The sequence below is a fragment of the Harpegnathos saltator genome, unplaced genomic scaffold (genome assembly GCF_003227715.2).
Source record: "Harpegnathos saltator strain DR-91 unplaced genomic scaffold, Hsal_v8.6 scaffold182, whole genome shotgun sequence".
Taxonomy (NCBI): Eukaryota; Metazoa; Arthropoda; class Insecta; order Hymenoptera; family Formicidae; genus Harpegnathos; species Harpegnathos saltator.
Window position 1 is genome coordinate 697234 of NW_020229964.1, and position 20271 is coordinate 717504.

At 32.6% G+C, this 20271-nt stretch overlaps 1 protein-coding gene across 1 annotated transcript in view; it reads left to right on the forward strand.

The window, feature by feature from the left end:
• The first annotated feature begins 4349 nt into the window (after positions 1-4349).
• LOC105184577 (atrial natriuretic peptide receptor 1) overlaps positions 4350-20271 on the forward strand; it is a 30721-nt gene continuing 14799 nt past the window's right edge. Inside the window, exons 1-8 of the mRNA XM_025297616.1 lie at positions 4350-4393; positions 7642-7921; positions 10188-10297; positions 10441-10629; positions 10973-11193; positions 14794-15033; positions 15135-15261; positions 19676-19884. Of these exons, the coding sequence (XP_025153401.1) occupies positions 7684-7921; positions 10188-10297; positions 10441-10629; positions 10973-11193; positions 14794-15033; positions 15135-15261; positions 19676-19884 (1334 nt within the window). The 5' untranslated portion in view covers positions 4350-4393; positions 7642-7683. The remainder of the gene's footprint in view (positions 4394-7641; positions 7922-10187; positions 10298-10440; positions 10630-10972; positions 11194-14793; positions 15034-15134; positions 15262-19675; positions 19885-20271) is intronic.

A 20271-nucleotide genomic window follows, 5' to 3' on the forward strand; every position in this document is an offset into this window, starting at 1 on the left:
GTGCACTCATGTATTCAAATACGTTATAAAGATTATAATGCAGTCATCACATATAACATGATGATATTATTGACATAAAGAAAACAAATAATATATATTATTAAAATATTATGAATAACGTATTGTTTTTTGAAAATGTATCATACAGCTTCATTAAGAAAATTTCAACTTATTTGTTAAAATAATTCATTTAATACGCTATTTACACGGAAAAAAAAACGGTTAGCTGTATTGTGGGAAGGAGGCGCTTTCTTTCATTACGACTTGTATCTCACAAGCCTGCCTACTAATAAAGATTCACACTAATCCACTGTGTGAACTTAATGTATTTTCTCCTTTATTATTCTTATCCGCCACATTCTGTTTGGATTTCTGTCAGCATCGTCCTGAGTCAAGCGCGTGAACTTCAAGGTAGCAAAAAACTAAACATACTATAATTCGACCGTTTTGACATATAAGTTTGGTCTCCAAACGATAGAGATATCGTGCTAAATAACTAATATCATAAATAAATGAAACGGAATGCAGGGAACATATAATTTATAATATCGAACGCCTTAGTAAATAGCTTGAAAACGCAAAGATTAGTATAAAGTGAAGTAGATCGGCTTGCAATATAACAGAAACAATAATAAACTAAACGGAATTAATTCGAGACATAGATGAATTCGATGACCCCTTTTTAGTATGCTTATATCTGTTTAGGATTTGATCCAATGACACATATTGTTAGCTTATGTTCTCATGTTCCGACTTCCGACATAGGATCGCTGTATATTTTGAAATCCATCAAATCAGATACTATGTACCAGTCATTTGTAAGCGTTTTAATTACTTCATATAGACCTTTGAAGAGAAGTATCACTCTCTTATAGACATAGCAGCAATCTCTTACAGACAGCCAGCATACTTCAAAATCTCGGACCATGACCATATCGCACGACCATGAAAGGAGGGCGTATTAGGTGGCGACGGGACGTCCGTGCGTTCGAGACCTGCATTTTATTTTCATTCCGAAGAGAGAAAAATATCGAGAGCGCGGTTAATCGCTAGATCGGGAATCGTACCCGGGTCTTTCGCTTGCCGGGCGACTGCTTTAAACCATTGAGCTACCTGACGCTCCACGCTGACAACATTCTCTTCTCCCTAGATAACGTTAAAAGATACCATATCACCCACATAATATTTTTTTAGTGAAATATGTTTCTTATTGTATATTTGTTTCTGTTGAGATTGAAATTGCAAAATAATTGCCTCGCAAAAAAATTAATTGCCTCGTTTCGAGTAGTTTTCAAATCTTGAAGAGAACTTAAATCATCTACATGATTTATAATAAGATCGGGATATGGAGCGCGTTAATCAAAACCAAAGACTAACTTTCCAATAGACCTGTTTATTGTATTGTTAATAAAATATTCTATTCGATCTAAAAATTAGTACCATAGCTGACCATTGTCGTTATTTGTCAATTTAGCCGACATCGGTGTTATAATACAGTTAATGCGTGCAGTCTGACAGTTGGTCTGTGGCGATCTGATAGCTGTTTTTACATATCGAATGCCATATTTATTTAAAAATTCGACAAACTCGGTAGAAGTAAAGGAACTTCCTCGATCTGAAACTAGAACTCTTGGTGTTCTATAGCACTGAAAGTATTGCGTCAAGCATCCGATTATTTCTTTAATATTAGTTGTTTTAGCAGTATATAGTCGCACAAATTTGGAAAAAACGTCTACAACTAAAAATATATATTTCTTTAACGAGGTTTTTCGATCTACCGTTCCATGATGATCAACAAGAATCATTTTGAAAAGCAGGGATTGGTTTCGACGATTCAAAAGTGGTAATTGTGACGTTCACGACAAACAACGACCAGGTCAATCGAAAAAGTTCAAAGAAGAACAACTGCAAGAACTCTATTGGAAGAAAACTCTGCTCAAACATTTAAAGAATTGGCTCAATAGCTCGAAGTCGATGAATCAATTATTTCACTTTTCAATTATTTCAATTTTCAGTTTACCATGGAAAAGATCCAGAAAAATAGGAGATGGTTGTCACATAAATTGACCGAAAATGCTATTGTTAAACATCTCGATTTCTTTATTTGCACGGCATCAAAAGAAAAGTTTCTTGTAATATATCGTAACCGGCGATGAAAAATGGATTTATTTCGACAACCCGAAACGCAAGAAATCATAGGTTGATCTTGGCCAACCATCAACGTCGACACCAAAGCGAAACATCCACTGTCACAAAACAATGTTTTCTCTTTGATGGGATATGGAGGGATATCGTGTATTATGAGTTGTTAAAACCGAATTAGTCACCAAAATAGTCACGAAATAGTCATCACTAAACGTTATTGACAACAATTAGAGCGTTTGAATGATTTAATTTGTTGCAAAAATGACCATCAAATCGCCGAAAAATGATTCTTCTCCATAACAACGCTTGGCCCCATGTCGCTATAGCCGTGAAACGAACATTGATGGAGCTCGAATGGAAAGTTCTCCTGCATCCAGCGTATTCTCTGGACCTCGATTACCATTTGTTCCGATCGATATATGCTTTGAAAAATACACATTTCTATACAATTATGGAGAGGTTGAAAATTGGGTTGCTGATTAAATTGGCTCAAAAGACAGACCATTCTTTCGTCACGGAATTCAACTTCTGCCAGAAAAGTGGGAAAAAGTCATAACTTCCGAAGGCAAATACTTTGATTGATGTATTCACACATTTTGTTATTAAAATAAATATTCAAAAAACACAAAAAACAGCGGCTTTCAATGCAATCTCCTAATATATTCTCCAACCATATATTAGGGAGTTGCATTAATTCATGCTGCTTTTTACTTGTAATATTTATTATTTTCATAATATGTTACAATCGGATATCAATCAAAGTAATTGCCATTGCTTTCGACTACTTTTTGCCAATTTTCTGGTAAAAGCTGGTTTCCTCGTCAAAAGAAAAACCTGTCTTTTGAAGTAATCTAATCATCGACCTATTTTCGGAGTTCTTCGAAATTGGTGAAGTATGTGTCTTCCAAGGCGTGTTCATGGAGCAGGACATGTAAAAATCGAAAGGAGCAAGATCGGGAAAATATGCTAGGTACGAGAGAACTTCCCATTCCAGGCCCATCAGTGTTTCTTTAACCGTTCTTGCCACCTGCGATCTAGCGTTGTTGGAGGATCACTTTCCGCCTGTTATTGGCTACTGACAATCATTTTACATCAATTCATCGTTCAATCGCTCCAGTTGGCATTGATAAAGTGTGATATTAACCGCTTCACTGAAATTCAGAAGCTCATAATACACTACGCCTTCCATAGCCCACTAAATGCATAGCATTATCTTCTTTCCGTGAATATTCCGCTTTGATGTCGAGCCACAACTTCCTCTGTTTCGGATTTTCGTAGTATCAGTTTTTCGTAGTTTCCACTTTTCGTCCTTAGTCACGATATACCACAAAAAGCTCTTCCTATGTTTAGCAAGCAAGAAAATGCAAATATTCAAGCGATTCAATTTTGAACTTTCTGATAATTGATGAGGTACTCATTTTCTTTCCTTGTGGATTTTTTCTAGGACATGTAGCCACTTCGAAATGATTGATTTCGACTTCAAGGGCTGCTGATAATTTTTTCAGCATCTGTGTTGGATTTTCATCCAATAACTCCTGCAGTTCGTCGTTAAATTTTTTCGACTTCCCTGAGTATTTCTTGTCTTAAACTTCAATGTCACTTTTTTTGAAAGGTTGCATCCATTTTCTACACGTTCTTTTCGAAGAAGCACTTCGCTATAAGTGTCCAAAAGCAATTGATAAGCTTCAGCCGCACTTTTTTTCAAATCAAAGGAAAGAAGAAGCACATGTCAGAGAAACACTTTATTGCATTCTATATTCGCTTAACTTTTTATCACTTTATTCTGTACACAAAAACGACCTTTGTTGATTGGATGTTGTTTACAACATCCGGAACCATCTGTCCCCAGCGGCACGAATTAATGCAACCTCCTAATGTATTAATGCTACTTTTCGACATATGGACTTTTCAAAATGGCACTTGACTTTTCTTTTCATTTTAACCTGATTAATCTTTACAATTTTTCATTTCCAAACATTCAAAAATCCCGAATACCTTTTATATATAAATAGTGAATTAATTATTAAAATAAATTAATTTTACGTAAAATATAAAACATGAAAACAATAAAACATAAAAACAATGGAACATACTGTTATTTTAAGATGAATCGTTATCATGTTGTCAATATTTAATTATGTGAAGTGTAATTGTTATTTTTTCACAAATCAAGCCTCCCTCAGAAGGTGAGCTGTCGGTCACATCTGGTATTCTTGGAAGGATTCACAAATGGAAGAACGAAACTTCGGTAAACTATACATAATTTAGTTATCATACAAATCTTTGTTTTGTTCGAATTTTACGTGTGCATCGAACATTTCTAAAAGCAATTTTATTATTATACAAGACGTCCCAGAAGAATTTTTACAGAGCTTGTGGAGACAGAGCGAATTAAAACAAACATAAAAGTCCCATACCGTTTGGAAATATTTATGATCATTATCAAATTATTATAACAGAATAATTAATAATAATAGAAATCTGAGGAATGGGCACATGCTGACATGGATGATTGGAAAAGCGTTATAGTCGCTTGGCCCGGGATTTCCGGGAATGTCTCGGAATTCTTAAGCTTGTCCCCTGTTCAGGAATTTAAGTTTTCTGTCCGGAAAAATCAGAATTTCAATAAAAATCATAATTATAACATTCGTGTTTCTAACTGGTACCAGAGAGAAATTTGGTACCGTGACTTATAGGGTCGATGGTCGAATTGTTCGACATGCCACCTAAAAATATTTATGTCAACTAAGCCATTCACGTGGTAAAAAATACAATCGCACTGTTTATGTCCAAATTATTCTCTGCTGGTACCTAATTCACGCATTTATTTGTTGCGAGTGCACAGCATCTCTTAGCTATCTTACCCTTCTATCTTTCAAATTTAACTAAAATTCTCTAACAACCTATTTTTCAACCGTCGCTTAAAAATATCCCGGAAATAGCCATTTCGCATCTAGCAATCCTAGCCGCAGTGCGATCTAATCAATCCAGCAACTGTTGTTGATGCACGGCGAGGGGAATCATATGTTGATGCACGACGAATCACTATTCGGGTTTTATCTCTCCGCACCTACGTCTCGGTATATGACGTCAACAATTGCTAAATCAACTGGGTCGCGTTATGGCCCGACAGACTGCCATGCTTCTTCAATCATCTATCTTGACGCGCGCTCACTCGTCAGATTTCTGTAATTGACAACTCGATAATTATCGTGAATATCGCAAAACGGTATGGAACTTTTATGTTTATCTCAATCCGGTTTATGTTTCCATGAGTCCTGTAAAAATTGTTCTGGGACGTTATATATATTTATTATTATTATTTATTTTATTATTTGACCAAAAGTTTTTTTTTAAGATGCGCGTTATTAAAATATCTTAATTAGTTATGTGCTAATTGCATCAAGTTACAATAGAAGAATATTAATTATACTAAAAAAATAAACTAAAGATACAAAAAAAGATAATCATATAATATTATTCTATTTCTCTTTTAGCATAACTTATCAAGCTCGGAATTTTTTACTAGAAATGTTATCTTTCAAAAGTGATACGTTACTGTTACTATTATTAATTTAAAAAAAGTAATTCGCTATTGTTATTAAAATAACAAGACGTTACAATTTTTATTACTTTATTTATTAAGAAGGAAACTGTCGAAATTATCCCTCATCGATTTTGATGTTTTAGAGAATTGAAAAATAAGAAATTCATATTTTTTTATATGGACTTTTATCAAGGTTTAGAGATGAGGAACAACCTCTCGAAAAAAAATAGTTTTTCATTTTTAACGAATATCTTCGAAACTAAGAGGTGTGTGAAAAATGTCTTATACAAATATTGTATACTTTTTTATACTCTTTATAAAAATATTATCATATTTTTCGATAATTTGTTAATGTATCCCTATTCCTACCCACAATAATTTTGCAAAATTTAAAAATTGTGTAAGAACAAAAATTAAAGAGCATTGCATGCCGAATCCATCTATGTATTGTATAATATAATAATAATAGTATATTTTCAATATAATAATAGTATATTTTCACGATTCAATTTTTGAGAAAATTAGATGATAATATTGTACTATAGGTACCGTGTGATGTATGTAAATGTTGCATTATTCCTCTCCAGTTGCATTATAATCAATAATTGCCTTTTGTATATATTTTCTTATACTATATGAAAACAAAATAATCCTAATGACATAATATGTCCATATAAAAAATATGTGTCTCTTATTTTTCGATTCTCTATAATAACGCCCATTAAAATCGGTGAGGGACAGTCTCGACAGTTTCCTTACAAGTTTGGAAGATTTCTTTCAACGACTCACTTTTGCCCGTTACATGTAGATATATTCTAAACATGCAAAATAACGAAGAAAATAATCACATTCATATAAACGTATATGTGTGTGTGTTTGTAATATATCATAATATACAGGGTGACCTATTTTAATATACCACTCCCAAAAACTTTTTTATTTTTGAATGTAGAAAATTTAGAGTAGTAAGAGTTTAGCACAACCATTAAATTTTTTTGCACGAACAATACAGGTGGAGTCAGTCTAGGCTTTGTAAACTTTGAAGTTTCATAGCTCTGGAATGGCTTATGCAAAAGACAATTATGGGTAGTGTTTTTAAATGTCTCGACAAGATCTACAACTTTTATCTGAAAAAAAATTCAAGTTCCATTTAAGAAATTAGTCACTTTCAAATTTTCTTGGAAACGATGACACCTGTGATACGACTTATGTCATGATCATGTGTCCCCCTTCACACCAAACAACTTTTGTCTGAAGTATTTTTTTCTACAATCAAAGATAAAAAAGTTTTTGGAAGTGGTACATTAAAATATGTTACTTTGTATAGTGTTCTATAATTCAAACCCATTATTTACACAATTCCTCATAAATGAAGTTTTGATAAATTTTCCTTAATAGAAATACCAAGGAAAATTACTATTTATAGCTTTTCAATTTTGAACATAATACATCTTTAAAAATAAGCCTCAAATTAAAATTATATTAAAATAAAATTTGAAATTGATCGAAGAAAATTTTATTATCAATTTTAATGTCTAAATTTCAGCTCGCAAAAAACACTGTTTCTTCGATTGTTTGTATCTCGAAAATTATTGATGCCTTAACATTTTTCTTAACAATGTCAAATTTTTATTAAAAAATAGCTATGTATACAATAGACACGAATTACTGAATATTTTGTATCACAATTATATAAAAAAAAATGTAATTATATTATTATCACTAATGAGAAAAACAATTCTGTAGTTCAGATATTACTAAAAAAATAACTTATAACGGTAATCGTGTTATAAGTACAAGTAATTATAAATATATTTTATAATTATAAAATAAATGTTACAAGTAACGTATATAATCTTGATATATCGCGATGTATCCTGTGATAATTTCTATTCTGTCAGTTATTCGCAACACATTTTTACTAAATATATCTTTACTTTTTTTCAAAGGGAATCTTCAAAGATAAAAGCAAGTATCCCACTTTAACGAGAATGTCATACTGCCAGTGTCGATTGCGACTTGTTTTCTCTAGCGTGTTTAAAGAGTTTGGATGGTCGCATGTTGCACTGATACTGGACAGATCGGATTTGTTCTCGCTAACTGTAGGTAAAAATCTGGAATATGGTCTACGAAAAGACGGACTCTTGAAGTTCGTAAGAGAATTGGACGGGAACTCCGAAGACGAGCCGTATCACTTTTATCTGCGCGATGCGAGTATGTATGCTAGAAGTAAGTAATAGCTAATCATATTTGTATTATATTCATTGAATGCCTGAAGATACGTTTTCTATCGAAAAATCGATATTAAATTTATTGAAAATTATAAATAGACAAATCTATTAAAACTGTAATTAAAGTAAGAATATTTTGGAATATTCTGCGGACATAATTTTTTTCTCTTTCTATATGTGGGGAGAATATTATACGTATTTGGCTTTCTTAATATAAACAAATATAAATTTTTCTCAATTTTAACATATTTCCTAATTGCGCGGAAATAGGCTATCAATAGAATTTATCTTGATAAAGACACAGTAAATTTATTTAATAGATTTAGATTAGTTCTAAAATATAACAGGGCATAACAGGTTCATCCGAAACAATTTCTTGTTTTTAATATACTATATATATTCTTAAACAAATTCTGAGACTATTTTTCCTCTTGCAAAATGTTATCTGATGCTTAGTTACTGAGTTATTAAGATAGTTCATCTATTACAAGCCAAGTATAGAAGGCAGAGAGGGACAGAACAATCGATCGTTCGCGCGCGCACCGTGCACTAGGAAAAAAAATTTAGTATCTCTAACAAAACTGTTTATTGTTAATAGTTGAAAACTGTTAATAGTTGAAGCATTTTTTAATAGCAACCAAATATCTTGTTTCATATAATAAAATATACTTAGTTGTCTCAACTAAACTTTGTTCTCTGAACCAAATGATTTCTGTAATCTGTGATTCTGTGATGGTGAGTTCTTAGACTTTATATATAAAAATTAAGCATTTTAGTAATTTCATCCATAAAAATTACGTAATAACGAAATATTATTTTATATAAACTAAAATAATATCCAATGGATACTATTTTGTCTTTCTGTGCACTAAAATTTAAATTTTATATATTAAGAAAAAATTATGTTGTTATATAAGGATATTATTATAATATTTTTAACAAAATTCATTTAGTTAAAGCTTTTTGGTTGCTATAACAAAAATATTACGTTATACGAACAAACTGTAATCAAACAAAATATTTGTTTGCAGGAACTAAACAGTTTTGTTGGGCATATTTTAACCAAATTATTTTGTTGTTACAACAAAATTTTGGTTCACGCAATAATATATTTTTTATAGTGTGTAGGCGCTGACGTTAGGCGCTTGTGCGATGTGATTCTTAAAACTTAAAAATTTTAATAATCGTGGGTGTAGTATTATTAGTAGCAAATGTAGTATTATAAATTAGTAGGATATTAGTAACTCAAACGTTACGTTGTAATATTAGTACAATATTACAACGTAACGTTTGAGAGTAAAACATTCGATATTACGTGAGCTTTTTTCAATTGCAAAATAAACTATAAAAATACAAACGAGAGGAACGAAATATTAATTATGTTTAGAAAGCATAAGATATTCTTATTTTTAAATAAATCTACGAATGTATATTCTTTTATAATGAGTTGTAAGATTGCTTATCTTGATATTAACAGTTTTTATCATTTATTAGTGCACCTTCGTTCTTATAAGATAAACAAGTTTTAATTTTAATTTTGCGCACGATTTGACCATGAGTTATGGACATTCTTTTCTCCTTGTGACAGGTAAGATTAAAAAGGACAGAGATTAAAAACGCGACATTTGTTCACGTTTTACAATAAGTCGGTGATTCGTAGCTAGTTTTACAATTTTCCAGTTGGTCTCGTTCACGTATCTCACCAATCGGTTTTGTTCGCATAATATCGAATATTTTACTCTCAAATTTTACGTTATAATATTGTATCCTAGTAATTTACAATACTATATTTGCTATTACACCCGCGATTATTAAAATTTTTAAGTTTTAAAAATAAAGTGTATGTTATCACATACATCGATCATCATATCGCACTAAACGCCCAACGTCAGCGGCGTGCTCACGAACGGTCAATTATTCCATCTCTGACTGCCTTCTGTTCCCGACCCGTAGACGAATTATTTAGTTTAATAATTCATTAACTAAATATTGGATAATATTTTGTAAGAGGACAAATAATCTTAGAATTTATTCAAAAATATGGTACATTAATGGACAAGAAATTGTTCCGGATTAGCCTGTATAAAACATATAAAACTAAAGAATAAGTTAAGACGGAATATTCATTATATGTTTTTCAGTCACAAAAATTCTATTATATTTTATAATCTTTATAAAATTCTTTTTGTATATAAAATTCGTAACAACGAGTGATATTATAAATCTAAATTATGGATTTAACGACTATTGGGAATTTTTAACAGTTCTAATACTGAGCGTCCGCGGAATGCTAGTCAGAAAGTTCATGTTGGCCGCACACGAATTAGGAATGACAAGAGGGGATTGGGCTTTCCTCGACGTTGAGATATTTCAAGTAAGGCGCCATAAAAAACAGAAATTCTATAAAATAGTGTTCGTTAACATGGCAGCTAATCTATCGTAGATCATTTTTTATCTTAAGGCGTTGAGGCGACAAAACTGCAATAAAACAAAGCGAATATAAAGAATAATTTTAAGGGCTCTTATTGGGGAGATCACGGCTGGGAAATGGGAGATGAGAACGATACCGCTGCTAGAAAGGCTTACGAAGCTTTGTTAAGGGTATCTCTTCTTCAACCAACTAGTCCACGATTCCAAGATTTCGCTGATAGTGTTAGGCAACGTGCACAATCCGACTATAATTATACTTTTTCCGAAGGTGAAGAGGTAAGATGTTTAGATTTTGATATTAGTAGCATTCATATTAAACCTCTTAATATACAAATTGACAAATTGTCATCATGTCTCATGTTTACATTAATATCAAATATATAAGAACTAATTAGACATTTCAGAAAAAATGAGACCAAAATCTGCATACTTACATAACACCTCGATACATCTCAAATGCATATTATATTACTTTTTTATTCAGAAATATTTCATTACTTTCTTTTTTTAAGGTAAAATATAATTAGAGTACAGTTATTTTATTCGAGAAATTACGATTTATTAGTTCTTCAAGTCACACGTTGGATTTCTCTCTTAACCTCTTGTTTTCATTGCGCAGGTAAATTTCTTCATCGGTGCGTTTTATGACGGCGTTTACTTATTAGGAATGGCATTGAACGAAACTCTGGCTGAAGATGGCGATATCACGGATGGCATATCTATAACCAGAAGAATGTGGGACCGAAATTTCAATGGTATTACGGGCCATGTCAGAATAGACGACAATGGAGATCGTGATGCGGATTATAGTATTCTGGATTTGGATCCTATTACTGGAAGGTAATTAAAAATTCGAATGATTCATTCACTTATGATCTTATCGGCAATCTGAAATTATTCGCCAAAACACTTGACGCTATAGTTTTATTTGAGATTAAACCAAGACGCTTATATAAAAATTAAAATTACTAAAAAAGCTAAAATAAGATCGGAAAGCAACATATTTATTCGAATCTCAACATGTATCTTAAATATTTATTTATCTTTTATAGTCTGAAAATTATATAATTTAAAGAGTCGAAAAAATTTAATTATAAGTTTTGTCAACTTTATTAGGCTTGTAAATTAATTCAACGCCTTAAGTTTTATTCATTTCTAATATAAATTATAAACATAAATATTTTTTCATTCAATTACGGTTTTAAAACTGTCATCTATGTTTATGAAACGCAACGCAACATCGCAGAATAATACAACATAATCTCAAGAAATATTAAGAGTTTGCAAAAGTTTGTATGATATTAAAGTCATTTTTGTTTATTAATAACACAGAAATAATATAAATTTTAATCAAAGTATTAGCCGTTAGTATCAATAATCTTTTGCCATCTTTCGGGTAATAGTTCAATTTTGCGCAAATAAAATAATTCATCTATTGAAGAAATCCATTCATAAACACATTTTTCTATTTCCTCAGTATTATGGAATCGTATATCAGACAGACCGTGCTGCATCAATCTAAATAGATGCAAATCAAATGAAATGATATCTGGAGAATAAGTTAGATGCAATAAGGTTTCCCAATTTTACTCGAACAACGTCTCTTTAGTTGCAACAAGAACATGCGGCCTGGTATGTTGTCAGGCAGAATGATTTTGCATTGATTCACACCTATTTAAAGGCATTTTTTCTTTACGGCTTGATTTAAACGCCATAATTGTTGGTTGTATCGATCTTCTGTGATTGTCTGCTCCGATGGTAATAGCTCATGATAAATAAGTATAATAAAGATAATAAAGCACTCCTTGGTCTCGCTAAATACACAGAAGAAGAACTTTATGACCTTAAATGTTGCGTTTTGTTGTGAATGTCGATGTCTTTCGGAATCAATTCATAATTTTTAACCATTTACCCGATCCTGCAAGTTGGAGCTACAGGACCTCGAGTCTTCCAGCTTCTCCAACTATGCATGAGTTGCAATCCCCAATGCAGCAATCGCCACTTTGATAAGGGCTAAGCCTATCTCACTCTTCGATGCTAGGTCCACCAGCATATGTTCCGGCGTTTCTTTATTCCTATTATCTTCTCGGATGATGATATTATCTTCTCTTTTCCTAGAATCACCTGGTACTAGCGCTTGAGAATTCCGCTTCTTTCTCCTCTTTGTGAATCTTCAGAACTTGCCAGTTTGAGGCATCCGCTCCCCGGATTCTAGGTGGATCCCCCCGTTGAGAAAGTACCTTTTTTCGTCCCTGGAGCGAAGTTTACGACTAGACACAGACGCCGATACAGTCTCGTCCAATGAGCTATCCGATTTAATAGCTCGGCGAGCTCTCCTGGATCCCTTGAAGGCAAAAAAACTGTCCCTCATTACTTTCCGCAGACGGAAGGCGAAAAGAGGATGGAGCAAGTTTTCTTCCATGTTGTTTCCTCCGGGGTTTGAAGTCTTTCGACCTCCATTCAGGGACATTTCGACAGATTCCGCCAATAACGGAGTACTCTTTATCCTCTCCGTTAACTGCGCCTAGGTCCTGACTCCGGCCTTTCGTACCTTGCACAAGAAATGGCCTATTCTATATTCTATAATCTAATTCGAGGTCCTATTGTCGTATCTCCTCCATGGTTATGCGGGAATCGAGTTCATCCCCGCCAGTTCTCTCCAACATATTGTCCTTCATAAGTTTCTTGATGTTGGATGGACCAAATGGCTTCACAAATGACTGTCGAACAATATATAGGTCGAGATAAAGTTTTCTTGACGGGCTAATTTGGTGCACTCAACCTATGATGTCCGTATATGGCAATAATTTTATCGGTTTAAATGCTCGCCGACAATACCTCCACCAGTTCTACGCATGATGACAAGACAGCAACAGGGATCATACCACCATCTCGCCGGCCCTGGAGGTCCGATCCTTTTATAAGTAAGTAAGTCTATTTTCTTATTCGCCATGTACCTCCATGAGTTGTGATTTTTAGAGAGGTTTTCTGTCTCTTTCTGTTGGTTTTCTGTCGGAGTTTTTCTTCTCTTAGGTCGACGACATCCAAGAATGATAGACTCAGCCAAAGATAATAGACTTCGAGTTAGAATATTTTTAAGACGACACTGACACGTCTGAACAAAGATTCATCCTCGAATTATGGCGCTCTTTATAGAAATCCCTCTCCAGATATCCTGTCATTGATCCGCGCCCGTTTATTCCTCTGCAAAGAAAGTTATTTAACGGGTAACCATCACATCTGATAGGTCTTGCTCTATCCGCCACGTAGGGACGCGTCCAATAACGGGAGCCACCGCCACGAGAACGAGAAGGAACCTAGAATAATTTAATCCTATTCTATCCTATTCTAACTTATACATCTTTGCATATGATTGAATGTTTTAAAGGGGCTTTTTTGACAACGCCCAATCATATACAAAAATATATAAGTTGGGTTAGGTTAAATTAGGTTGGGTTTTTTTCGGGAGGGACTCCTCCTCCCACTCATATATATTGTTTAATATTTTTTAATATACACTGAACGGAAAAATAATTTCTATTCATAAAATTTTTTTTTTTAATAACTTTATAATAAGCAATGAGCGACGATTTAAATCTTTTAAAAGTTACTCAGGAAGATGACCATAAAAATATATATAAAAATAAAAATCATTGTATATGAGTTCTTTATTTACGTTGTTTTTTCCATAAATCTCACAAACCAGTCTCTCTTTTGTATCCTATTTTTGCTATACTAGTAAATATACAAACATTGATACTGAGCTTTACGATGTAATAATAAGGAAAGAGTTACTAAATGTTCGACAGTAAATACTTGTAATTAATTGTTAAACTAATTTATGATTTATTAAATATGTAACTTAGTTTCTTTCAATTCAATATTTAAGTTTTCATAATTTCCAAACTATACAGAAAGATTTCAGATACATGTTGTCAGAATTTAAGCTAGCTATTCAAAAATAAACATTTATATGTATTTGCATATAAATATATATTACATACAATATATTATTCATATTTGCGCCATTCTACTAAAAAAAATTTAAGGGAGCCTTATCTTTCTCTCCTCCCAATTGTCCAATATCAGTATTCTCTTTACTATGTAAAAAAAGTCAACAAACATTAAAAAATTATAGAAATCTAATTATTTTTAATATTTTCCACAAAATAACTTATAACATCTTAGGTAAGATACTTTACATATAAAATAGACAAATGTGCATTTTAAAGAAAAAGTATCCAAAACTTGGTAAAAAAATAACGGAATTGTAATAATCAATTTCTTGAGTAACGACTACTATAATGAGTTACTTTTCTCAATGGTTAGTGAGCAACGCTAACGGTAACGTTATTTTTCATAGGTAATTATTCCAACCTTGCTAAAATATTCGTAACGATGTCGAAAATTAATTGGAAAGTACCGGCATATATTTTACAGATTCGAGGTGGTCGCTCATTATCTAGGATTAAATCGAGAATATAATCCTATAACTGGTAAAAATATTCATTGGCCGGGAGGGAAGGAAGGACCTCCGCCGGATATTCCAAAATGCGGTTTTTTAGGGAATGATCCTGCTTGCACATCAGGGACAGAAGCTTATACGTTTGTAGCTTACACGAGCGTGGCACTCGCTGTGTTCTTCCTCATTGCGATTATGGCCGCTTGTTTTTTATACAGGTATACCTTCCGAAATTTTAAGCAGCTTCATAAGTCGATTACATCTGCAGCATGAAATTAACATTATTAATTAGAACAGAAAATAAAATCTTTTGACATAGGCATTTGCGATTGTCTGCCGATCTTAATAATATGTCTTGGCGTATAAAACCTGAAGAATTGCTTCTCGAAGTTGGCAAGCAGTTCTCGTCTAAAATAAATCTACATCAAGCGATATCTGACATAAACGTGAGTAGTCAAGGTTGGAAAAGTTATCTTTCTTTTTTCTTAAAAAATACTCATTATTATTCGCAGGGTTGGGCAAATTGTTTTTTAAAAGTAATTATGTAACGTGTTGCTATTACCCTTATTTCGATTAAAAGTAATTCGTTACTGATTTTAAAAAGTAACGCGTTACTATTCCTTAAAAGTAACGATTAAAATCGTTACTTTTCTCGGTATTTTCTTCTTAATTTTAAGGTAGAGTTTTAAGGCAGAGTACTGTAAGAAAGAATATAAATCGAATATACACAAGATGGCTCACCAAACCGTGTTTATTCGAAAAATAATGATCAGAATTCAAAAAGTAAGACACCGTTATAAAGCGAATTTATCGCATTTTCAAATGATATATTGATAGATATCCTGTGCCATTTAAAATTTTTATGATAAAATAAGCTCCTCTTATAGAGTTGAAATTTAGTGAACGGAAATAGCCAATTATTATAGCCTTTTCAACGGAAGTTGATGTGTCCAGAAATTTCTCGAGAAAAATTAGGTTAAATACCAAAAAGTACGCTTGTTTCGTTTTCGGTGAACCACTCTGTATACAGGGTGTTCTAAAAAGATATGTCAAAAATTTAAGGAGATATTCCTCACATCTGAAGGATGAAAACATGTTATATGGACGTAGATGCGGAAATGCTTATTTCAGGAGTTATGTTGAAAATACTGTTAGCTGTATTACTTACACAAGGAAAAATTTAGGATTAATTATTGTAGACGACAATCGTTTAATTAGGCTTATTTACATTTGGTTTAATGTGACCTTGAGTTAGTTACAATAAATGTTGAAAATGTTCGCCATTCGCCTGAATACAAGCAGTGATAGATAGATACATAGATTTCTTAGAAAACCATTTTCCTATTCTGTTAGAAAATGTTCCGTTGATGATTAGACAAAACATTACTTTATGCATGAACTCCTCCTCATTTCAGCCGTATTAGTCGTGATTTTCTCAATCAAACTTATGGTGATCGATGGATAGGAAGAGGTGGATCTACTATATATATTCTTATTATTATTTCCCGAGAAGCAACGAGCCGTTTCAATTTCTGTTACATCTCTTTTTAAATTTGGAAGATCTTTTTACAATTCGCTCTTGATGATTTAATACAAGTCAATTTTATGTATGCAAATTAACTACAAAATTAAAAATTATATTCGTTATAATTACACAAAATGTGCAAGTGACATATTATTTCCCGAACCTGTGAACGGTATTGAATAAGTGCAAAAGTTCGTGCTCATTTTTCAATAAGTCATTTGGTAATTTAATATATAAAAATTTTTATCTAATTGACCAAATATTTTCCATCATTTTCCATAATCTCTTTCCAACATTCTGGCAACATACCAATATCATCGGTCATAGAATGTATGCGATTTCTTATTAAGGAACATCATGATTTTTTAAAGTTGTGAAAGATGAAAAGTTATTTCTATTCAAACTGTTTTGTGATGGAACAAATGATAGTCTGATGTTACGATGTCAGGCGAATATGAAGGATGCAATAAAAGATACCAATCCAGCTCTTTTAGGTTGTGCTGTGTATGCATTGAAATGTAAAGTCCAGTATTGTTGCGGTGAAAACGTCATCCTGATTAGTTAAAATCAAACGTTCTTCACGGATTTCTGCCTTTAAATTATCCAGTTATTGACAGTACTTATTGGAATTAATCGTTTCATCAATAGAGAGCAATTTAAAAAAGATTACATCTTTGCAATTCCAGTAAACAAACATCACCTGAAGATGCAAAGGTCTTGATACAAGCTGACCGAATTTGTTTTTTTCTTCAAGTCCGTTTATGTTAACCATTATTGTATATATTATGTCGTTAAATATGAAATGTCCGATTTTCCTAAATACTAAGTTCGTCAGTCGATATCTCTAACATTTCACTTTTACAGTTCTTGGTTTTTTTGTTGTGAAGCTACATCATTACTTTTTGATGATGACGCTTGTTTTGATTTGTGATTATCTTTCGAGTTGTCTTTATTGTAATAATTTTTATGTAACCATGGATAAGTCCAAAGTTCGTGTTATTTTCAAATATGAGTTCCATCGTGGAACCAATGCAGCGCAGACAATTCGAAATATCAACAAAGTGTTTGATGAAGATGTGGCTAATGAATGCACAATACGCTGATGATTTAAGAAGTTTCGTTTTGGTGATTTTAATATTGAAAATGACGTCCACGTGGACAATCCGAGACCAAGGTGGATAATGATGAGCTGAAAGCTGTAGTGGAAGCGAATACATCTCACACTACGCGTGAATTAGCAGCAAAGTTTAACGTTACTATTCTAACAATATTGGATCATTTGAAACATATTGACAAGATAAAGAAGCTGGATAGATGGATTCCGCATGAATTAAACGGGCGTCAGAAGAGAAATCGTCTCCAAGCTTGCCTTTCTTTACTATCACGACATAAAGGCAAACCATTTTTACATCGTATTATTACATGTGATGAAAAATGGATTCTTTTCGACAATCGCAAGCGTTCAACTCAATGGTTAGATAAAGTGCCGAGACACAGTCTGAAACCGAATATTCACAAAAAAAGCTAATGGTGTCTGTTTGGTGGTCCAGCGTATTATCCATTACAACATGGTGGTATTATCCATTACAGCTTCATGAAACCTGGTCAGTCGATTACAGCGGATGTCTACTGTAACCAACTGGACGAAATGCTGAGGATGCTTGCAATTAAGCAGCCGAGATTAGTCAATAGAGACAAGCTAATCCTCTTGCAAGACAACGCTTGACCACATGTTGCACAAACAACTCTGCTCAAACTACAGGAGCTGGACTTGAAAACTTTCCATTACCCACCGTATTCGCCAAACCTTATACCAACTGACTACTATTTCTTCCAGGCACTAGACCATTTCTTGCAAGAAAAAATATTCAATTCTCAACAAGCTGTGTGAAACGCCTTCCGCCATTTCATTGCTACCTACTCTTCAAGCTTCTTCGTTGCTGGCATAAATAAGCTACCGTTAAGATGGCAAAACTGTGTCGACAGTTTAAGCGCATACTTTAATTAAATGTACTATTTCTAGTTTGAGATATAATAAACCAAACTTTTGATTCAAAACCGGATATTTCATATTTAATGACCTAATATAAGATTTGCATATAGAAATGGATATATAGGATCTATTTTACCTCACCTGTCACTAATCAATTCAAAAACGGACCTTTTTTTTATTGGCCGTGCGAAGAACCTGCTACGGAAACTCGGTTAATTTTGTTCTTTTGAATAAAAATATATGGTACGCCCAAACATCGAGTTTTCGACTATATTCAATATTTTTAAATATAGAAATGCTGTCGATCTATAGACTCTTCTACAATTTTTTCTATTGGGATTCCTTCTATTGGGATTACATTAAATTACTCACAATATTGTTGTTAATAGTTGAAAGCTGTTCAGATCGTGGCTTACTTTTAAAATTGAAATTACCACGTCGAAATTTTGAAAACCATTTTTTACAGTTCTTATAGGTGATACATGATCCTGATAAATTTTCTGAATATTTTCTACTACAGTCTTAAATTTACACTTTTCGTAAATTCAAAAGCTATGTCGAAAATGAACTTCACTAATATTCTATAATTCTTCTCACAAATAAAACGCAATCGAAGCAAACTAATACCATGTTGATATGACAACTGAGAATATTACCTTTCCAAAAATATATATCCAGCAAATACAATGTAACATATAACAACTAACATACTTGTTAGTTGTAATTTTCTATTCAACAATGTAACTATTACTCAGTCAGAACCATAACGTTGATTCAACGTTGATTCGACGTTGAAATGGTCGATCAACCATTGAATTAACGTTATTTCAACGTTTATCGATGTCGAATCAACATTGTGGTTCTCACTGAATTATATAACGAATACGTCATATAACAGTTACATTGTTCAGTAAGAAATTACATCTAACAGGTTATGTTACATGTTACATTATGTTTGCTGAGTAATATGTAAAATAATCTTTACTGAACAGTATTCCACTCAGAACCATAATGTTGATTCGACGTCAACGAGGGTTGAATTAACGTTGATTCAACGGTTTATCGATCATTTCAACGTCAAATCAATGTCGAATCAATGTTATGGTTCTGACTGGGTATGACTACTGTATATCCCCAAGCAGAACAAAAAATCATGATGACATCAAAATGATGAGGAAAACTCATTTTCTCATCATGATTTTCTGTTGTGCCTAGGTCACCAATAACATCTATTGAAATTGGACACGAAGTATTGTATTCAGCCGATATATTATATTCGTACATGTATACGTAATGTCCATGATGTGCTGTGATAAATGACAAATTATTATAACAATTGCAGAATTTCGGATTGGAACAAAGAATCCGACGTGGATCGCAAATTAGTTGCGAATCTTTACCTCCGACAACTGTCTTCACTACAGTTGGAATTTATAAAGGTGAAAGAGTAGCTATAAAAAAGATCACGAAAAAAAAAGTAGTTGATATCACAAAGAAATTACTCTGGGAGATTAAGCAAGTCAGGGATGTCACATCAGAGAATACTGTCAGGTATTTATCTTCCGATAGCATACATTTTACGAAACTTTCTTAAAGAAATATTTCGTAATAGAGAAACTCTATTGACGTATTAACTACCATGTTGGTTTGCTATTAATTATTAATTACTATTAATTAATAAATAATTAATTATTAAATATGCTATTAATTATTACGATATTTATATTTCATATATTTCAATATTACAATATTATCTAATTATTTAAATGATTAACTGAACCCTAACAGCATAAATATCCAAGGAACATCCTGAAAATATTCTGAAAACATCTCAAAGTTCTAAAAATATTCTTAAGACATTCCTAGGAGACCTTGTGCTGTCTGAGAAATTTCAATCATTAAGAAACCACATCTTGGCTTGGATAATTATCTTGGCGC